The 19,910-nt window shown below is 47.1% G+C and overlaps 1 protein-coding gene across 1 annotated transcript in view; it reads left to right on the top strand.

Annotated features, from left to right (window-relative positions):
- The first annotated feature begins 3,488 nt into the window (after positions 1 to 3,488).
- The window catches only part of TOX3 (TOX high mobility group box family member 3), a 105,347-nt gene continuing 88,925 nt past the window's right edge, over positions 3,489 to 19,910 (top strand). The window contains exon 1 of the mRNA XM_045891129.2: positions 3,489 to 3,847. Coding sequence (XP_045747085.1) covers positions 3,761 to 3,847 — 87 coding nt within the window. The 5' untranslated portion in view covers positions 3,489 to 3,760. The remainder of the gene's footprint in view (positions 3,848 to 19,910) is intronic.

A 19,910-nucleotide genomic window follows, 5' to 3' on the forward strand; every position in this document is an offset into this window, starting at 1 on the left:
CATTATTCTCAAGTTTTTAATGGATGGGCTTCAAGTCCACCAGAGCCCTTAAAATTAGGTGGTATTCTGAATGCAACGGGTAGTTGCATCCGATCTGCTCTAAATGAAACAACATATAAGTCTAGTTTTGTTGTAAGAGAGCTAAAGCAGCAGGGTGCAAAAGCCATCCCCCCCACCCTTTACCCTCCCCCCCGCCCCCCACCCCCGCCCCGCACCTCAGGTAGTTTGTTCTTATCCGCATCAGAGGTCTTGGGTTCCCTCTTCTCCAATCTTCCCTTGACCAGGTTCCCTGGGAATGCATGTCCACCATTAAAATATCTCTTTGCCATCCCCCTCCTTCCCTTTCTCCCCCTCTCCCTTCTTGCCTTTCTTCTTCTCACTGTCCTTGCTTAAATGGATATTCATTCATTGCAAACCCCCTGAGTCCCAAGCACGGTCCAAGGTTCTTGGGATATTGCCGCGATCCAGCTTCGGCTCTTGAGCAGCCTATCCTGTGCCACCCCCGTGAGCTTTCTTTTACAAATACCATGAAGGTGCCGAGCCTGGCATCCCTCCTACTACTTGTGAATTTGTTTATCAGATTGCTTCTCGCAATAGCACTGGTAGCTCTGTCAGGCCGGGCTCTCCCGGTGAGTGGATGGGACAGGGCATGCGTACATGTGTGCATATAGATATGTGTCTGAGAAGGAATGTGACGGGTCCAAACCGTAGCGTCCCTTGAGGATTTCCACGCGTGTCATTTGGGGACCCTCTCTGTCGTTCACAAGTGCCTAAAACAGTGTCTGGCACGGAGTAGGCAGGCAAGTAGCTGCTGAGGGCATGGAGACCGTGGGCAAAACCGTGAGGTCCGCAGCCTTCCCGAAGGACCTGTTTCTGTTCTGGTGATTTTTTTTTCATTCCAAATGCCTCAACATATATATATATCCTCAGGCCCCTCAGTTCCTCCCCCCCACTTTAATCAAGATCTACACTCGGAAATCACTTACCTTACCTCCTAAATCATCATCATAATAAAATAGTGACTGATGGATATTGTTCCCCTCCCTGAGGCATTTGCATCATAACAGGGAGGGGGGATTTTCAGAGGAAGGCTTTTTCAAAACAAGGGCCAAGAGGTGGTATTGGATGTGACCCCGCATTCCTAACTCCCCAGAGCCTCCTGGGAGAAGGTTCTCACTTGTTTCCAGTGTCTGCAGCTCAGCGCTGTAGCAACACGTCAGCCCACATGCAATTCCCAGGCTCGCAGCTAGTGGGGTTTCCACTGTGAATATTTGTATTCTTGATCCTCAGGGTCTGATTACAACTTCAGGTTTAGTCTCTCCATAACTTTGATTATACTTTCCTTCATCCTGTGTAATCAAGCTCAGATTGCTCCAGATGCACACCAGAGCGAGCACAAGGTGGGCAAGGTTAAGTGTGCAATGAAAAACTCTGCTCCCCAGACTTTGGGGCTCCTTGTTAACAACTATCTGGGGAAAAAAATAATAATTTCTCTTTTGGTACCTCAGATCAGCAGGCTGCTCCTCTCCTGCGGCCAGATGCTGCCCTATACGCCATTGTTAAATACTAATAGTGAAACTTAAAAGATGTTCTCTTGCGAGACAACAGGTGGCCACTGCACCCTCCAGCTCTGATTGGTGGAAAGACCACAGGCGCCCAGTGGCCCAGAGAAAGGGCCTCCACGTCTGCAGTTTCAAGAACCTGCTCAATGGGGTGTTGTCCTGATAATATCTCAGCTCGCTGCCAATTTGTGCAACCCGCTGGGCCATTAGGGAGCGCCGCTGGGTTGTCAACGTTAAATGGAGACCCGGGAGAGAGGACCTAAGCTTTTTCGGGAGGGGGGATTGGAGTCAACCTAGGGACAATATGAGCAGTTGTTCCTTCCCTGAATACACACCGATCTCTCGGGCAGTATCCAAACACACGTTTCGGCTAAGAGAAGTGCAAATACACAAACTTTCACCTAATTGACGTTTATTTTTCCTGCCTGGTTCCAGAAAGACAATATTGGGAGAAGGTACATACACAGGTGTCACCAAGCTGGAGAGCCTACTTTGGAGAAGGGAAGAAAGGAAAAGCAACCCATCTGATGCTTGTCTGAAAAAGTTCAGGCCCCGGGGCCAGCCAAGTGTGTTCAGGGGACGAAAGTGTTTGTGAGTGTCCGCTAAAATATTTGAAAATTTCTCCCTTCCGGTTAAAGCAGCTTCTAGATAACAGAACTGGGGAGGGGGGCAGAATCCCACCGCCTCTCCCTAACGTTCTCATCTAGCAATAAAGTCACTTCCCTTCGCCAAGGCTGAGGGCCAAATTAACCCAAAGCAATAAAGCGGGGGGGGCGGGGGGCGTGGAGGGAAGGAGGCGGAAGGCGGGGGGAGAGACAGAGACAGAGAGAGATGTAGCTTAAAGAAAGAGAAAGAAATAAAGAGGAGGTGGGTGAGTGCAGTTTGAGGAAGTTAATCACCCAGAACCTTTTAGGAAAATGGGGACATTTTCTCTCCGAGAGCAGTGAATGATCCGCCTAGATCCAGTTACTCAAATGCCTTTCGAATACAAACAAGAGCAAAGGAAATACGAAGAGAACCGACACGAGGCTTAACCCGGGAAGCTTCAAGTCTGCCTACCTGTGAAAGGTCAGGCCCCAACACCCCTTCTGGAAAATACCACAGGTGTACATGGGGTCCCGGCCCCCGGGAGGCCCTCATGCAGGTTAGCTGCTAGGTTAGGTGCCTCCAAGCAGGGGCCATTCGTGCGGGAAGGCGGAGTAGGGTAGACGGACCGGGCGACCGGCACCACGAGGGACGAATGGGGGCGAGGGGAGGAAAGCGATGGAACGAGGGGTGGCAAGGGAGCGGACGGCGTGTGGACGCCGGTGCCAGGAGCTGGAGGCCAAGGGAAGGGGGGCTCGGAAAGGGGGGGTGGGAGGGCCACACCGGGCACCGGCTGGCTGCCCGCCGGCCGAAGCGGCCGAGGGGAGGAAGGCAGCGAGGAGCGCTCCGAGGCATCGGGGACAAAGAGGACCGGAGAGGGAAGGGGGGCGAGGTGGGGAGAAGAGGGGCCCCGGGGAGGGGGAGGCCGCAGCGCGCGCGATGGGCACCGCCGGGGCTGCGCGAGGCGCGGGGTGAGCCGCGAGGGGCCGCGAGGGGCCGCGAGGGGCAGGGGCCGCGGCGGGGCGGGGCGGCGCGCCCGGGGGCGGTCCGGGCCGAGGAGCGCACCGGCGGGGCGGGCGGCGCGCCAGCTGCCCGCGGTGGGAGGGGCGGAGCGGCGGCGGCGCGGGGAGGGGACCGGCGGCGGAGGCAGGAGGGGGAGAAGGAGGGGAGGGGCCGGGCCCCTTGTCTCCGCGGCTCCTCGCCTCAGTCCGCCCGGGGAGGAGGAGGAGGAGCGGGGCCAGCCGCCGCCGCAGCCGTCCCAGCCTCGCCCCGCGCACCTGAACTCGCCGCGCCGCCCGGGCCCCCGCGCCGCGCCCCGCGCCCCGGGCGCCCGGCCCGCGCGCAGCGCTGCCTCGGTGCCCCGGCGGGGCGCGTCCCCCGGGCCGCCTCCCGCTCTCCCGCGGCTCGCGTGGCCGCGCCTTTGTGTGCGGCGGCCGCGGCTCCCGGGCTCTTCGGGCTCCGGTCGCGGCGCCCCTCTGGCCGCGAGCCCCGCGCGCCGCCCCCGGGCAACCCCGGCCGGGCGCCCCCGACGGTGGATCTAGCGGCTTCGAGGAGGCGGGCACCGGCCCCGGCGAGCCCTAGCCCCGGCCCCCGGCCCCGGGCCCGGCTCCGGCATGGATGTGAGGTTCTACCCCGCGGCGGCCGGGGACCCCGCCGGCCTGGACTTCGCGCAGTGTCTGGGGTACTACGGCTACAGCAAGGTGACCGGGCCGGGGCCGGGGCCGGGGGGCGGCGGGGCGGCGGCGCGGGGGCCACCTCCCCATCCCGGGCGCGCCCCGCGCTCCAGCTCCCCTCCCACTGCACTTTTCTCTTCCCCGCTCCACTCCTTTTCCTTTTGCGCCTTCGTCTCTGTCCAACTCTCTCACTCTACTCTTTCTGCCCCCTTCCCACACCCCTCTTTTTGTCCCTCTGCCGGCGCTCCACTTTCTCTCCCCCCCACCCCCCCTCCATCCCCGCCGACTCTCCTTTGCTGCCCCAAAGAAGCGAAGGAGCAGCCAAAGGACTGAAAGAGGGGGCACGCTTGTGATTCTTTGTTGTTATTAGTAAATACGATCGCAGCGCCCCTGAGTTGGGGGGGCATCGCAGGAGTCCCTGATCTCGTGGTCCGACGACCTCACCGCCCCCCCCCCAAGCCCCTCTTACCTTCCCCGCACACTCGAGAGCTGGACCCGGGGCCGCTCGGGGGAGGAAAGGAACAAACTTTTGAGCGTGCCCTGGATTGGGCGGGGGCGGGGGGGCGCGAAGTGTTGGGACCCCCGCAGGTGGCCTCTGTTGCCCCCTCGCTAGGGCACCTTGGACCACGGAACGGAGGTGCCGGCCCCTCCCTGGTTAGCGCAAGTGGCCTCTCATCTTTCATTTTTTGGGGAGGGGTAAGTTTTGCATTTCGGGGAGATCAGGCTTGGAGACCTCCACACCACGCCCTGGGTCACCCCATCTCCTTCCCCTCTCCCCCACCACCCCGCGCCAACTTCCAGGACCGAGCGTTTCAGGTGGGCGACGGTGGGTCTCAGACGGGCAGCTGGCGCAGCTCGGACGGGCGAGTCGGGGCTGGAGTCGCAGCCCTTGGGCCAGGGCGGCGCGGACTCCCCTTCTGCGTCCTTCTGAAGCCCCCGGGGCCAAGCTTTGGAGGAAACATCACCCCGAGGGCGACGTTCAGAGAAAGAGCTGTGCTCTGGATGGCCTGTGCCTTTTGAATGTGGTTTTTCTTTCTCCTTCCCCCTGCTCCTCCCTCCTCCCCCCCTCCCCTTTTCTTTCAAATCGTAGTTTGTTTATGATTGCTTGGATAACAGGGGAGGAAATAAGGAGCCGCTGAAAGAAAGGTGCTATACAAAACTAATGAATAAATAACAGGAAGAGGAGGAATTGTATCTAGAGTGAGGAACAGTTTGCTGTGCCCCGTGGCTGATGGAAGCTCGTGTTCCTTTCTATTTGTTTCTACTCGGTTCCCAACTCCCGTGCTGAAGTTTGTGAAAGACCTTTGGTGTCTCTCTGCCTAACCCCTGTGTCCCCGTCGCCCAGCCCCGCGCCTGGCACCGCGGGCCTCCCCACAAGTAAAGAACGAAGGGACATTATTCAGTGTGTTTTAACCCTTTGGGGTGCTGGCGGTGGTGGGCGCGGGGTTGGGGGGGGGCGTTCATGCTCTCAAAATTCCGAGAGTGGTACATTAAGCATTGAAAGGGAAGCAAGAAAAGGCCTCTGGCAGTAGCCAGGGTTAAGGTTTTGGTTTCTGTCCTCTGATTTTGGATTTACTCAGGTTATTAAATGCTTTAAAAAGTCCCCCTTGTATGCTCAGTTAGGGACTTAGGCAGCCTAATTAAGTATGTCGTGTTTCTGAGAATCCACCTAATTGTTCCAGTGGGGTATTATTTATTTCCTTACAACTTAGCCTGTGTATGCAAGCCTTGGATAACTGGGCATGCTCTTATTTTTGGAAGCCATTACCTTGCTTAATGTAACTACTTCTTTCTCTGATTTAAGATCAGCAACACTCAAATGACACCAAAATAGAAACCTTTTGTACTAATCCAGTCACTGCAATGCGTGGCAAATCTCTCTGTTCACTGGGATCCCAAGGGTACTTCAAGGGACCAGAGGAAATTGTGGGTGTTTTGTGTGTGTCTCTTTATTTTTTTGAGAAAAGCTATTTTGAGTCCATTTAAACTCAGAACATTTACTTCAGGGGCGTATAGAAAGCTCGACCTCCCCCCATTATTTATTGAGATGCTTGTTCAACTTCGAGAGTGAGGATGCAAGTTGGTTTGTTGTTATATTTTCTTAACGCAGCTTTTTGCCCAAAAAAACCTGGTTTCTTAGTAATTCAGCAATCTGGTGGTCGCAAGTGCTGTGTGTATCCAATTTACGCAAGTTAGACACAGCGCTTAATATTGGCAGAAATCAACACGAACTTCTTTTAAGGGATGTTTGCATTTAATTCCTTGCAGATAAAAATACAATAATCTTTAATTTGAGCCCCAATACTTTATCTTCCTACTCTTAATTTCAGCAGTGAAAAACCCAATTTTATTCCCAGTAATTTTTCTTTATGGGGAGAATGTAGTAGAAGAGGAAGTATTAACTTTATGGGTATAAAACAGCAAGTGCTAATTAAGGATTTATAGCATTTTGTTTCACAGCTAGCTTGTGTGTCTGAAGTGGGCCTATTCAGTACAGATTTATATTGAAATGTAAAAAGTAGCTTACAAAGACATGCATTCATTTTATACGGAAATACCTGTAATTATTAATCTCTTAAGACTTAACTCTCGGTGAGGTGTATTATCACTCTGGAGGGGAAATGATGGGTTTCAAAAAAGTATGTTTCTGCCCTTTCTTGTTTCAACGACCATCTGGGAAACTTTAGAAGAAATACAGAACCCTCTGCTCCAGGCTTAACAAGTGAAAAGTTAGTGCTTATCTTTAAATTTATTTACAAACCGTGAATAATAGGGTCTCATTCATTTCTCTCTTTAACAAACGACCAGAGTCCTTTGTATAAATTATATGTGTGTGTATTATCTTTACATTCTGTGAGTATATGGATCCTTTTTAAATGTCAGCGCTCAGAAAGTGTACTGTCTATGGAGAATGGATGAAAGAGTTTTGAGGGTTCAAAAGTCGTTGCAAGTAGGAGAATAACTTCAAATAAAATATAGCCAGGATCATTAAAATCAGTTAATAATTCATGAACCAGCCACTGATGTATAAACTACAGTCATCTCTGCTTTCTAAGGGCTAATTTCCATTTTAATTTCAAGTGGAGAATCTACTGTTTGAACATTTCTTTTTCTGATGTGGCTAACAAATTAAACTAACACCTATATTTAAAAAAAGGTGGTGGGGGGTGGGGGCTAGGCTTATGTTGCCCAAGGGCGTTAGTGATCCACTGTCTATATATCTGGAATTTTTCTTTCCCTGGGTCCTTTCACCAGTAAGAGGATAATATGCATCAGATCAATTAGCGTGTAGTTGTCAGAGGTCTGCCACCCCAAAATAAACTATTGTATTGGAGGTGGGTGTGAGCCAAGTGAAATCACACAGTGAGTTAATAATGAACTTGGACCAAACTCTAGTTACTAGCTTTTTCTGTGTATTCTTAGGTGTTTTGTTTTGTTTTTTTACCCCCCTCCTTCCAAAATCTGACTATTGACTTCTTATCTTATGCAGAATAGCCTTTTGTTGGTTTTACTCCATCATTCCCAAACCTTGCTTTCTAATTACTGTATGTGTTATCGATCACTCTGCTTAATTAAGGTGTTCTGGTGTGAGTGCCACCTCTTTGGGCCGGCCTCTACCTTGGCCAACCTGAAGAGTTAGAAGACCTGAAGAGTCGTTTGTCATTTGTCTATCTCATCGGAGACCATGGTTCAAATTGAGAACACGCTGAGAGGGGGATTTGATTGAAACTCTTCTTAAGTTGATACCTTGCACTGTCATGACAACCAGTGATTTTGTTTCCAGGGCCTGGTGTATGGGGGGGTTGAATTTTGAGAGCAGATTGAGAGATTTCCATGTGAGGTCTTCAAACAAGATAGATATTGAAGCCATGTTGTGAAAGAGATAGAAGGTTTTTCCAAGGACCTTAGACAAGGGGTCATAAACTCAATGCCTCTAGGGACAGCCAGTTAACCTACATGAAGATAGGGTTTGTGGTCAGATGGACAACATGCCCTGTTTAAAGGGGTAGCCTTGTTCAGCATCCATAGATTGTTGCCATGCCAACGTTTGGGCCCAGTATCCACATCTTGCAGTTATTTTTCCAAGAGAATGATAATCTGAGTTTTTATGTGAAATACCCTGAATTTTAAATGTTGGCAGCAAATTAACACATTATTGAAATCCTTATGTGGGACCCTTAAAACATGCTCGCGTACTGCTTCTTTGCAGGTTTTTTTTTTTTTTTTTTTTTTTTTATCTTAGATAAGCTCAGATGCAGCTGAGGTTTGAAAATCATTTTTTAGTAAGTCATTTATGGTTTATGTTCAACTCTGTGGACAGTTCCACTCTCACGTCCAACTGCGTGGACAATTCAGTTGAGTGAGTACAGGAAGTAGAATCTGACCACTTTCAACATAGTTCCGATTGGATAATTTGAATTCTGTCATTCATTAATTTTGGTCTCGAGTCAGTGGAATAGTTCTAGATCAGGGGTTGGCAAACTGTGGCCCATGGGTCACATGTGGCCCACGGGTCACATCTGGCCCACGGGTCACATCTGGCCCACTGCCTACTCCTGCTTGGTTTGTGAGTTAAGAATGGTTTTTATGTTTTTAAATGGCAGAAAAACCAAGAGAAAGACTATTCATCACTGTGAAAATTACATGATATTCACATTTGTGTCCATAAATAAAGTTTTATTAGAACGCGGCCCCACTCATTTATGTGTCATCTGTGACTGCTTGCATGCTACAGTGTTAGAGTTGAGTAGTCGTGACAGAGATTGTGTGGTTTGCGAAGCCTGAAACATTTAGTATTTGTCCCTTTACAGAAACAGTTTGCTGACCTCTGTTCTAGATAATCAGAGCACTTGATGGTCCCAGGATCTTCCTTTGTTCCAAGACTTGGCAGTAGAAAGAAAATCTAGTTAACAAGATGGTGTAACTGGGGAGATGAATATTTCAGAGACTGTTTTCAAGAATGTCTCTAAAACGGTGGGGGTTTAGCCCTGGCTATACTCTAGCTATGGTGAGTTGGGGGGAAGCTCGTGAAAGATACGCAGGCTCACAGCCTTACCCCAGTGCAGTTTAGTTAGAGCCTTTGGGGAAATGTTTTTGACGCTCCCTAGGTGATTCCAACATGCAGCCATGGTTGAAAACTTTGTTTTAGGCTGGGGATCCTCCTTTGGAGTAAGCAACCTCGAGGGGCAGTAGAACTGGGTAAAGAAGTTGGGGATAGCTATAAAGTAGACAAGACTTACAACAGAGTGATTATTGGTTCCAGGTTGGCACTCAGGGCCTTTTCTGGACCTCGGCAGGTCCTAAGCACTGTGGATCTGGCTCTCCTCCACATCATATCAGACGTTAAAATGCCGTATCCACATTCTGCATTTACTGTGCAGTTACCGAGTTGATGCTGATTAGTTGACTTATGTTCTCATGTTGTAGGCATCTGTTAGTTTTAACTTCATCGTGTGTGTGTGTGTGTGTGTGTGGTGTGGCCAATTAATTGTTTTTCCTCACATTTTAAGCATGTTTGTAGGCCCTTGAGAAGCCTGTGCTTCTAGATGTCCAATCTTCACTGACTGATGGATAAAATAGTCCTGCTGACACTAACTAAAGGTCCATGAACTTACCATTTCGCCACCCCAAACAGGGGAGTGTTGATGAATACTCTGTGCCTAGTAGCAACTGATAAGCTATGGTAAGCCACAGAGAATTTGTCGTAGTCGTTTTAGATCAAGTCAATGAATGTAGATGGCCACAACATTCAAAGTACGTGTACATATTTTAAGAACTTGCTATTTTGGGCCACAAACTGTCAGGGGGATGCTGAGTCTACCTGAGGACTTGTTTTATCTAATTTGGACCAGTAGTTTAAAAAGTTCAGTTAGTTGTCTGTGTCTAAAATCTTTGCACGTAAATCTGTATTTTCAGCTTTTTCTCCTTCCTCCCTCCCTCCCTCCCTCCTTCCTTCCTTCCTTCCTTCCTTCCTTCCTTCCTTCCTTCCTTCCTTCCTTCCCTCCCTCCCTCCCTCCCTCCCTCCCTCCCTCCTTCCTTCCTTCCTTCCTTCCTTCCTTCCTTCCTTCCTTCCTTCCTTCCTTCCTTCCTCCCTTTCTCCCTCCCTCCCTCCTTTCCTTCCTTCTTAAGACATAATCATAAATTTGGCAATCCTAGATGGCATTGTGTTCCTCTCCACTCTGACTTTCTCATACTCCGCCCTCAGTGTCCCTCTCCAGTCCCTGGAGTCTTTGAGTTTGAAAACTTTAAGAAGAGATGAAGTTAAACAAGCAACAAATGTGATGCTCAAACCTAGTGAAGTGGGGTTACCGTCACTGGAGACATACAGATCCCAGTATTCCTTAGGGTATGTAAGGTAGTAGGTGAATGGAAAAAAAAGGTAATTTGTGATCATATTACAGAGGAGTGTTTCGCGAACCTCAGCGGGCACAAAAATCACCTTGAGAGCTTTTTAAGAGCACAGACTGTTGGACCTTACTCCTAGAGATTCTGAATCCTGGGGTCTAAGTTAGGGCTCCCACGTGATGCTGATGTTGCACTGTGAGTAGCATGGCCCAGAGGACCTTCCATTGGTAAGGTAAAGAGTTTGTTCCTTGTAAGAGTTTGTCAGAGTGCTTTGGGCCGTGGGTAACAGAACACCCAGCAAACAGTGGTGTAAAGCATAAGGACATTTGTTTACTAACAAAGAAGTCTTTAGGGAGGCAGTCTCAGGCTATTTTGGGTGAAAGCAACCATGTCTTCAAGGACCCTCTTTTCTTCTTATTCTGCTATTCTTGAAGTTTCAGCAGTCTCCTCACGGTTACAGGTTGGCTGCTGTAGCTCCAGACATCACATCCTCACATGATAGCATACAAAACGGGAAGCAAGGTAGTGGTGGGGGTGGAAGTGATAGCAAAAGTTCTTCTGTATATCTCTTAATAAGAAGGAATAGCTTTCCTGGGAACAGTTCCATTGGACTCTTTTATTTATTGATCAGAAATGGATCACATGCCCACCCTGGGCCAGTCATTGACAAAGAAGAAGGAGATTGCTGTGATCAATTTAGACCAATCCCATGTCATCCCCTGGGGGCCAGGCACATCGTCACATGAGCATCAATGATCTTAATGGTCTATTAATAAGGAAGAAGGCCTTTGGAAAGACAACCGGCTCTATCACTGAGCACAGTTGAAGACTTTGGAGTGGACCAGTGGTGTGGCTGGAGTTGTACATTGTGAGGATGGATCTGACCTCTTGACTAGATTAGTGTGGAGCCTGACAAGAGGTGGGGGGACCAGGGAGGATGCCAGCACCCAGTGGAGATAAAGGTGTGAGAGGATTCGAACTAAGAATATGTGAACATGGATGGGAAGGAGGGGAGGGCACTGAATAGAGCATCTGTTACTTAGAAGGGAGACAGAGGAGGGAGGGGTGACTCAGAGTGTTTGAACTGGGGCCCTGAACAAATGGTGGGACCTGGAGCAGAAGCAGAGAGGTCAGAGGGGAAGATGGTTTTGAAGGAACGGTAAAGCTGATACTGGATATTTTGGTGCAATAGTCCCACAGAGACCTCATGTAGACACTTGCACTAAGGCACTAGAGAACACTCAGGGCTGAGGAACCACGTGGGAGTCCTGTATGCAGTAGAGTGATGGAAATGCAAGTGACTGCCCCCCAAGTTTGCAGACTCACCTCCCCAGTTGGTGAGGCAGTGTTTCAGGAAATAATGTGTGGGACTCAGAAAACTTGGAAATCCTGCTGTACCATTACAACAACAGTATAAAAGGAGTACGTGTGTGTATGTGCATGATGGTATATCCTTTTTATCTCAGTATTTGTTTGGGAAGAAACATTTTTAAATTGTTATTAAGGGGGAATGATGTAAAATTTATAATAACATAGTTTAAAACCGTATCAGCCATTTATGAATTAAAACGTTTCATGTCTTTTCTTTATGTAAGACGTTCCATTTCAAGTTGGATTTTATGACATTAGTGAAGTCATGAGTATCTTGGAGAATCTGTTTTGAGTGTGCTTAATGAGGAAGGACAGGATTTTTGCTAAGTATGCTTATAAATAAAATGTATTTGGAAGGTGGATTGAGCTCTTAAAAACAAAAAAAACACCCTGTTTAAAATAAAGTAGAGGCTTTCATTCAAGGTCTGCACGAGCCTCTGATAGGTTTTATCTTCACCCTTTGTAGTAGATTATTTTATTTTCTTTGTTTCCTGGGTTTGTATCCTTAATCCCTTCCTCAGGGAGGCCATGTTCTCTCAAATATGTTCTATGCTTGTGTGAAGCACATCAGACATTGGGAAATGGCCCTTCTCTTATGACCAACATTCTGTCTTTAATCTTAACTTGATTTTACTTCATTTATAAAAGAATAATTTGAATGTCTTGATAATCCATAAGTTAAACAAACTGGCCAATGCCAAGAAGTATTTGGATTGTGCTCTAAATACATATTTGAATGATATGGATTCCTCTTTTGGAGGAGATACTTTTAAGCTAGGCCTTTCTTTTTTTTTTTTTTTTAAGATTTTATTTATTTATTTGAGAGAGAGAATGAGATAGAGAGCATGAGAGGGGGTAGGGTCAGAGAGAGAGGCAGACTTCCCGCTGAGCAGGGAGCCCAATGCAGGACTCGATCCCGGGACTCCAGGATCATGACCTGAGCCGAAGGCAGTCGCTCAACCAACTGAGCCACCCAGGCGCCCCAAGCTAGGCCTTTCTATTCTAAATGTTGCAAGTTGAATGTGGTCATTTCTACATTGACTCAGTTGTTTATATAGAAGAACTATATTAAATATGGTGAGGGAGGTGAGTTTTTTTAAAACTACCTCAGCAACGGTACCATATTGTGAAAATTTGCAGCAATTTCCCCTCCAATTTGTAATGAGCAAGAGATTTGATGTACTAAAGAATAATAAAAGTTTTTACACTTTCTTTTAAAATCTTCTTGGTATAGGAGGTAGAAGTCCCAAATGCTGACTGACTAGAAAGCTTTTATGAAATATGTATGATTGGTTGGAAGTTGATTTTCTGGAAAAAAGATGAGTTAAACTTTACTAGAAACATTGGACACTCCAGCAGACTCAGTAGATCTTTTTTTTCTTTCTTTTTTTTTTTTTTAAGATTTTATTTATTTATTAGAGAGAGAGAGAGAGAGAGCACAAGCAGGGGAATCGGGAGAGGGGGAAGGAGGCAGAGCAGGGAGCCCAATATGGGGCTCGATCCCAGGCCTCTGGGATCATGACCTGAGCCAAAATCAGATGCTTAACCGACTGAGCCACCCGGGCATCCCTCAGTAGATCTGTCTTGCTTAAAGACACAGTAGATGTGTCTTTAATGAGAAACTCAACCCTTATTATTTGGCTTTTATATAAATTCTGATAAAAATGTTTAATGGAGAGGTAGTTAAAACTGTTGTATTAGTGAAAATTCTTTTGATTGCAAATGGGAAAAAGTCCTTAAACTTTTAATTGAATAGAAAAGGGATAGTGGGTTTTGTCTCCGGCATGGCTGGACCCAGGGTTTCCAGGGATGTTATCAACACTTCCTTCTGTTAGCTCTGCTTTCATCAGCTTGGCTTCCCTGTCAGGCTCCACTCAGTTGGGGGGAGGGTGTCCAGCAGTATCTCCAAGACCTGTCCCCACAGCTCCGCCTCCCCAGGAGGGACAGCTTCTCAGTGCTACTTGTTCGAGGAACTTCTCTGGATTGAGGCTCATTGGACAGACTTGGGTCCACTGCTCAGGCCCAAAGTTGTATACTCGTCTCAGGAGCAGGGGCAGGTGCTGCTATCCCCATGGAAACCACGTGGGCTGAGAGTCTGGAACAGGGCTTCTCCAGAGGGAGAGCAAAGTGCCGGCCTCATCTGGAGGGGAAGTGAAGGTGAGTAGGAGAAAAAGTCCATTTAAACGCTAAATGACATGAAGCCTGCCAAGTTTGAAGATTTCTGAGGACTTGAGTTGTCCGTGCTTATTTTTTTTTTTTAAGATTTTATTTATTTATTTGACAGAGAGATAGACAGAAGAGCATAAGCAGAGGGAGTGGCAGAGGGAGAGGGAGAAGCAGGCTCTGCACTGAGCAGGGAGCCCGATGCAGGACTCGATCCCAGGACCCTGAGATCATGACCTGAGCCGAAGGCAGACGCTTAACCATCTGAGCCACCCAGGCGCCCTGTCCGTCCTTATTATTATTCTTTGTGGAAACCAGAAATAGCCTGTGCTTATTGAGTAAGATACAATGATTGTCATTTTTAAAGTACTTATTGGGAACATACTTCATGTTGGGGGCTGACATGAGATGTGGTCCACCTTAAGAAACCTCTAGTTTGGTAGGGGAGCAGGTGTACGCACATGAGGATTCATGAAATACGTGTGTGTGTGTGTGTGTGTGTGTGTGTGTGTGTGTGAGAGAGAGAGAGAGAGAGAGAGAATATATGTGAACCTAAGGGAGATACTCTAGTAGGTAAAAGAACTCCAGGAACAGATTAGACAAGAGAAGTGGTTTCTGAGGGGTGGTGTGGTCAGGTACAGAAGCTCACAGAGGTTGCCAGGTTTGGAATAGACAAGTTGGAAAAATGGGATGTTAGAGGAGAGAGGGAATTCCACGCAGGGCTTCTGCATGAACATGACAGGCTAGCAAAGGTCCCACTGGAGGCCTGTGTAGGATGGTCCCATGGGACAATGTATGGAGATAGGTTTGCATCTGTGTAGAAGTTTCCTTTGGTGGGAGATGCGGGTATGGAGACGCTCGCATGTCTGGTGGAAGATGTGAGGTTTCACCCAACAGATACTAGTGAAGGATGTGTGTCTGTATGTGTGTGTGGGTGCGTCTGCTTGCGTGTATATGTATGTGTTTCCATAGGTGTGTGTTCATACGTAGAAGATGACCATTTGAACAGAGTGGGGGAGGAAAATGAGAGGATATTTTTTAGACTGTACCTGAGAATGTTTGAAGGAGAGATTAAAGACGCACAAAGAGAGAGAGTGATGTAATGATGGATGGACGGTCAGTTGATGTTGGAATGAAGGCTGTAGATAGAGGGGGATTTGCCTTGAAAGTTGGGTAACCCTTTCTCTGAGATAATTGGATAGAAAGAGAAGATGGTTGAAGATCCAGATACACATTTTAGTGGGAAAGACGGTGGGGAAGGGAGAGAGACAGAGACAGAATGAGAGGGAAGAAGGGAGGAAGAGGAGAACATGAGGAGGAATGGGTGGGGGAGTTGACTGACAAACCCAGGATCCATCCCCTGCCTATTTCTGCCTCGTTTCTGGCCCTTACTCCCTCCACCTTGGCTTTGTGTGTTTTACCACACCAGTGTGGCCTGACCACTTAAAAATATCTGAATATCTAAAATCTCTCTCCACTGCCCCCCACCAACCTCCAGTCACTGTCTCATTACTTCATTCATAGCGTGTATCCCTGTTTGAACTTCTTGTTTGTTCATTCATCCATATATTCCCTGTTTACCTCTTTCCACCAGCATGCAAAACTCTGTGAAGGTAGGGATATTTGCTGACCACTGTATGCCTAGCATCTAGAACAGTGCTTAGCATGGGAAGGAAAATGTGAAAAGGAGCGAACTAGAGATGAGGAAGAATACTGTTGAGTAGATCTGGTCGTAATTTAATCTTTGAATAAACACATGTTGGACCTACTATATGCCAGATACTTGGAGAAAGCGGGAGTGCCATGATGAGGAGTCACTTGTCCTGTTCTTGAGGAGCTGGTCTGTGGTTGTAAGGATGATCCCTCTTGGACGGTTTTAAGTTTAAATTTTATTTTAAATTTCCCCTTTTGCTATTTCATGTGCTGTTGGCAGAGAACAGAGCGATGGGTGGTGAGGACAAGGTGGTGCATCTTGCTTAGGCAGGAATGAGAGAAGAACAGGGGTTGAGAAAAGGGGAATTTGAAACGACTGTTCTCAACCCCAAGGATTCAGGCTGGCCAAGGAAGGTCAAATGGTCAAGGACAGAGAGACTTTGATAAAAGGCAAAGAAGAGTGTGTTAGTTAAGGTTGGCTGGCAGAAAAAAAATAACTTGAGTAGCAATGGTGTAAATGAGGTAGACATTCGTCTCTCTTTTCCTCGAATGATCTCCAGAGGTAAGTAGTCCAGAGGTCTTGTGGCTTCGTAGACAACTGGGAGCGAAGCTACCTCTGACTTTCATATGACCCTTGACCCTTCAGCATAGAGCTCCATCATCATCCGTGATCCAACCAGGAGGAAGGTGGTCAAGGGAAAGGGGAGGTTTCCAGGAGCTGCCATGTGACACTTGCTTATTTTTCATTGGCCAGAACTGAGACGCATGACCACACCTCTGCCTTTAAGGTATCCAGGAAATGTGGTCTGTACTGTGGCTGGCCATGTGCCCAGCATATACGCCATTGCTGTGGAAGAAGGGGTGAGTGGACAGGCAGGACAGACAAAATAGGTACTTTAGCCGGTGCATGGACGTGAATGAATGATGGGTGAGGTCCAAGAAACCCTTGTTGGGTATCTTCATGTTTGAGGTTTTTGTGTACCAAGTGTAGCACTATATTTTGGTAAACCTTATTCAGTATTTTCGTTTTCATTTGCTCTTTGGAGGGTCCCCTTTTGGCGATGCACTGTGACAAGATAGCTTTTCAGTCCTTTCCTCATTTGGGGGGTTTTATTTGGGACATGCTTAAAATACCCAGTGATTTATGTTCTTTGCAGGAACTGCAAATCCTTATGTCCTGATTTTAATTGATTACCTGTATTTCAGGCCCACATTTCTTTTCTTTTTAAAAATACCTCTTGAATTTTTATACTGCCATTTCTCCAGTCCTGACTGTTGCTAACAAAATTTTGAGTACATGTCAATCTTCAGGCAATGTTTTTTAAACTAGACTTTTTTTTTTAATTGATGCTTCTCCTTTTTGATCAAACCCAGCTTACCTCTGACTCCACTGGAACTTCATCCCTAGAAATCTGTGGTTCTTTATGCTCTTGTATGCTCTTTCCTCCTCTGTTCCTCTGCTGGCCGATTTTGTTAACCCTTGACCGTTGGGCAACCTTGGCTACAAAGACATGTCCACCGTCCTCAGTCCCACCCACCCCCTCAGTCTCCTCTCCTTTGGCTGTGTATGTTGTATCAGCCTCCAGGAAGTGGCATTTCTCAACCTGAGGGTGCCTGAACTCGGTGTCCATTGTCCTTACTAACGATGAATACTTGGGCCTTTGCTGTGTCATCCTTTTGGTCATCTGTTGATTCTCTTGGCCATTCTCCACAATGGCTAGTCCAAGACTTTTCCCGTTGTAGTCTAGCCAGCCCTACTTTCTTTCTTAGATGGGAACTCTGATCTTTCACTTTATGGGGAACGTTGATAATTTGATGTCCCTACTTGTCTGGGAAGCAGGTGTCTCATTTTTCCAGACCCAGGGGAGAGCAGTTCTACTATTTGGGGTAAATCCTTCCAACGGTGCTAATCCCTTTCTGACTGTTGCATATTCTTGGTTTTACACACAGCTCCCATCTTTCCTGTTTTGCTCCTTTGTACTTTCCACCCCTGCCCAAGTGTCTTCAGACCCCCACAAGGATTTTCCAATCTTCAGTTTGTTGAGTGTCGCCTCCCTTGTGATGACTTTTGCTCGCTCCTCATTCCATCCAAATTCTGTTACGCTTCATATTTTTTGTTTAACTCCGGGTTTTCCCTTAGATACATGTGAAATGAAGACCACCACAAATGGAAAGCCCTATCACTTTCCTTACACAGAAGAAAATCCTGAAAATAAACACAAGGGGAGTAAACACCATTATCAAAAGCTTACTGGAGACCTTGCTTGCCTAAGGCTTTGCCCTCTGTTTGTTGAAAAGGGAGATTTGCAAGCATGAGGAAGGTGTTGAAGACCCGTTAGCACCAAACTGAGACTTTGTCTTTGATTTTATCTGGGGGAGGGGGGGCAGGCTGTGGGGAGCTTGAAAGGGAATTCAAAACAGAATGACTTTCTCAAGATGTAATTAAAGGCTCTCTTGGTTTGTTGTCTCTACCTCCCAGAGCTGTGCTTCTCCTACTCATGCAAGTCAACTGGGCTCTGGATAAAATGCAGATCAGCAGGTCTGGGGTGAGCCTGAGAATTGGCATTGCTCACACGTTCCCAGGGGATGCAGCTGCTGTTGGCTGCTGGCCACTCTTGGAGCTGTAGAGTCCAAGAGAAAGGACCATGCACGTCCACACATTCGCCTGACTCCGTGGGCCCCTGTTCTAACACCTCTCTGAACAGTTCCTCAAACCAGAAATATTTACCTAGGGTTCCATGTCTTTCCCACCCAGGCCCTCCCTAACACCCTACAGGCTACTTCTATTCTATTACCGAAACTATCTTTTCGCTGTTCCCCAGGGCGCTCCACCTTGCCAGATCTGACTGTTTTCATTCATGCAAGAATATGGAGTGCCTGCTTAGGCCAGATACTGCCCTAAGGCCTGCGGTTACACTTTTCTGATGATCCCTTGAACTCTGCTCTTTCCACCCTATCCCTCTGTCTCCCCTAACTTCCCATGTCCCTGGTTCTCTACTGTTGTATATTTGGATGTTTCTGATTGCTTTTGCTCTGTCATCTTGTCTGCTCTCCCCCCTCTTCCCAAGCATAGGGGGATATCCTCCCAAAGCTTGGGTTCTTACTCTTTTGCCTCTGTATTCTTTTCACTTTGTATGTGCATCTTGTTTTCTGCCTTTAGCTGTTCCTCTTCATGGTGGGCTGTGGGTTCAAGCCCAACATCAGCCGCATGGCAACCTGCTTCCCTTTTCCTTCCAAAGTTCCTCTTCAGGTTCTCGCCATTTCTCTCAGCGCCCCCATCATTCTCAGGTACACAAAACAAATTTTGATTACTTGTCCCCTTTCGCTCCCTTCGTGCATGAGTCTTCACGTGGGCTTTGCTTTTCCTTTTAATGATCTCTTTTGTGTCTGTGTTTCCACGGATCCTAGCTTGGGCCTCTGCTAGAGCCACGGGGTCCTCACTGACTCTCTGTACTCTGGATTTCTCTCATCTCCAGTTGAATCTATGCCCCACTTCTGTTTTAATCCTTGGAAGGATATCAGTCTAAGCTGTCATTCTCCTTGTGAAAACACTTCCAGTCGCTTGTCTTTGTGCAGAGCCGTGCTTTCTCAGACTTGCCACCTCCATTTAGGCCACACCTACCTACCATGGGTATTACTATTTATTTGAATTTCTTTACATTGACTCATTTTCATTTATTTTTTATGTTTTTTAAAAGATTTATTTGAGAGAGAGAGAGAGCGAGCGGGGAGAGGGGCAGAGGGAGACGATCTCAAGCAGACTCCCTGCTGAGCACGGAGCCCAACACGGGGCTCGATCTCACGACCCTGAAATTGTGACCTGAGCCAAAACCAAGAGTTGTGCACTTAACTGACTGAGCCACCCAGGCGCCCCTACATTGACTCATTTTAAAATTTATACTACTATTGCCTAAGGCAACCTTGTATAGCTTGCAATATATAAAAATTACCTATACAATAAATGCATAACTATGAATATTTTGCAAATTTATTTATATACCAATTAAATTAGTCCAGTATGCATAATAGATATTGAGAGCACTGGCCTCCAGGATAAATTGCTGTGTCTTTAATTTGACATTGAAAACCTTCTGAATCTAGCACCAAAGTTACCACATTAAGGAAAACCAAACTTCCTTAGAAAAAACCTGGTGAATTTTCTTAAATTTTAGAGTTCTGTCAAGGTCACTGTAGTGGTTATAGATCAGCACCACAAAGTAGGATTGCCTGTCTTAATACTTTTACATATTGCATAGACATATTAGTTGTTTTGAAAATATTAATTTGAAATAGCTATTTTCTCTGTCCCCTAAAGCCCAGTTGTTCATAATAAATAACTTTCTTGGTGGCATAATAGCCTTGCTCTGTCTTCATTAATAATTTTTCAGATATCCTCTTCAATTCAGGCTTTGGCTTACCAGGGTTTCTAACTGCCAGTGGGCTAAAATCATATTCTACGTATTCCCATTTTTATGGCTTGTCTCAATCTTAGATTCCTAGAAAACTCTGTAGTTATGATACATACGGCTTTGATCATCTGAGCTTCTCTTCATAGGCA

This window comes from Mirounga angustirostris, unplaced genomic scaffold (assembly GCF_029215605.1).
Source record: "Mirounga angustirostris isolate CCGP_5_RB_7025 unplaced genomic scaffold, mMirAng1.0.hap1 SCAF_16, whole genome shotgun sequence".
NCBI classification, from domain to species: Eukaryota; Metazoa; Chordata; class Mammalia; order Carnivora; family Phocidae; genus Mirounga; species Mirounga angustirostris.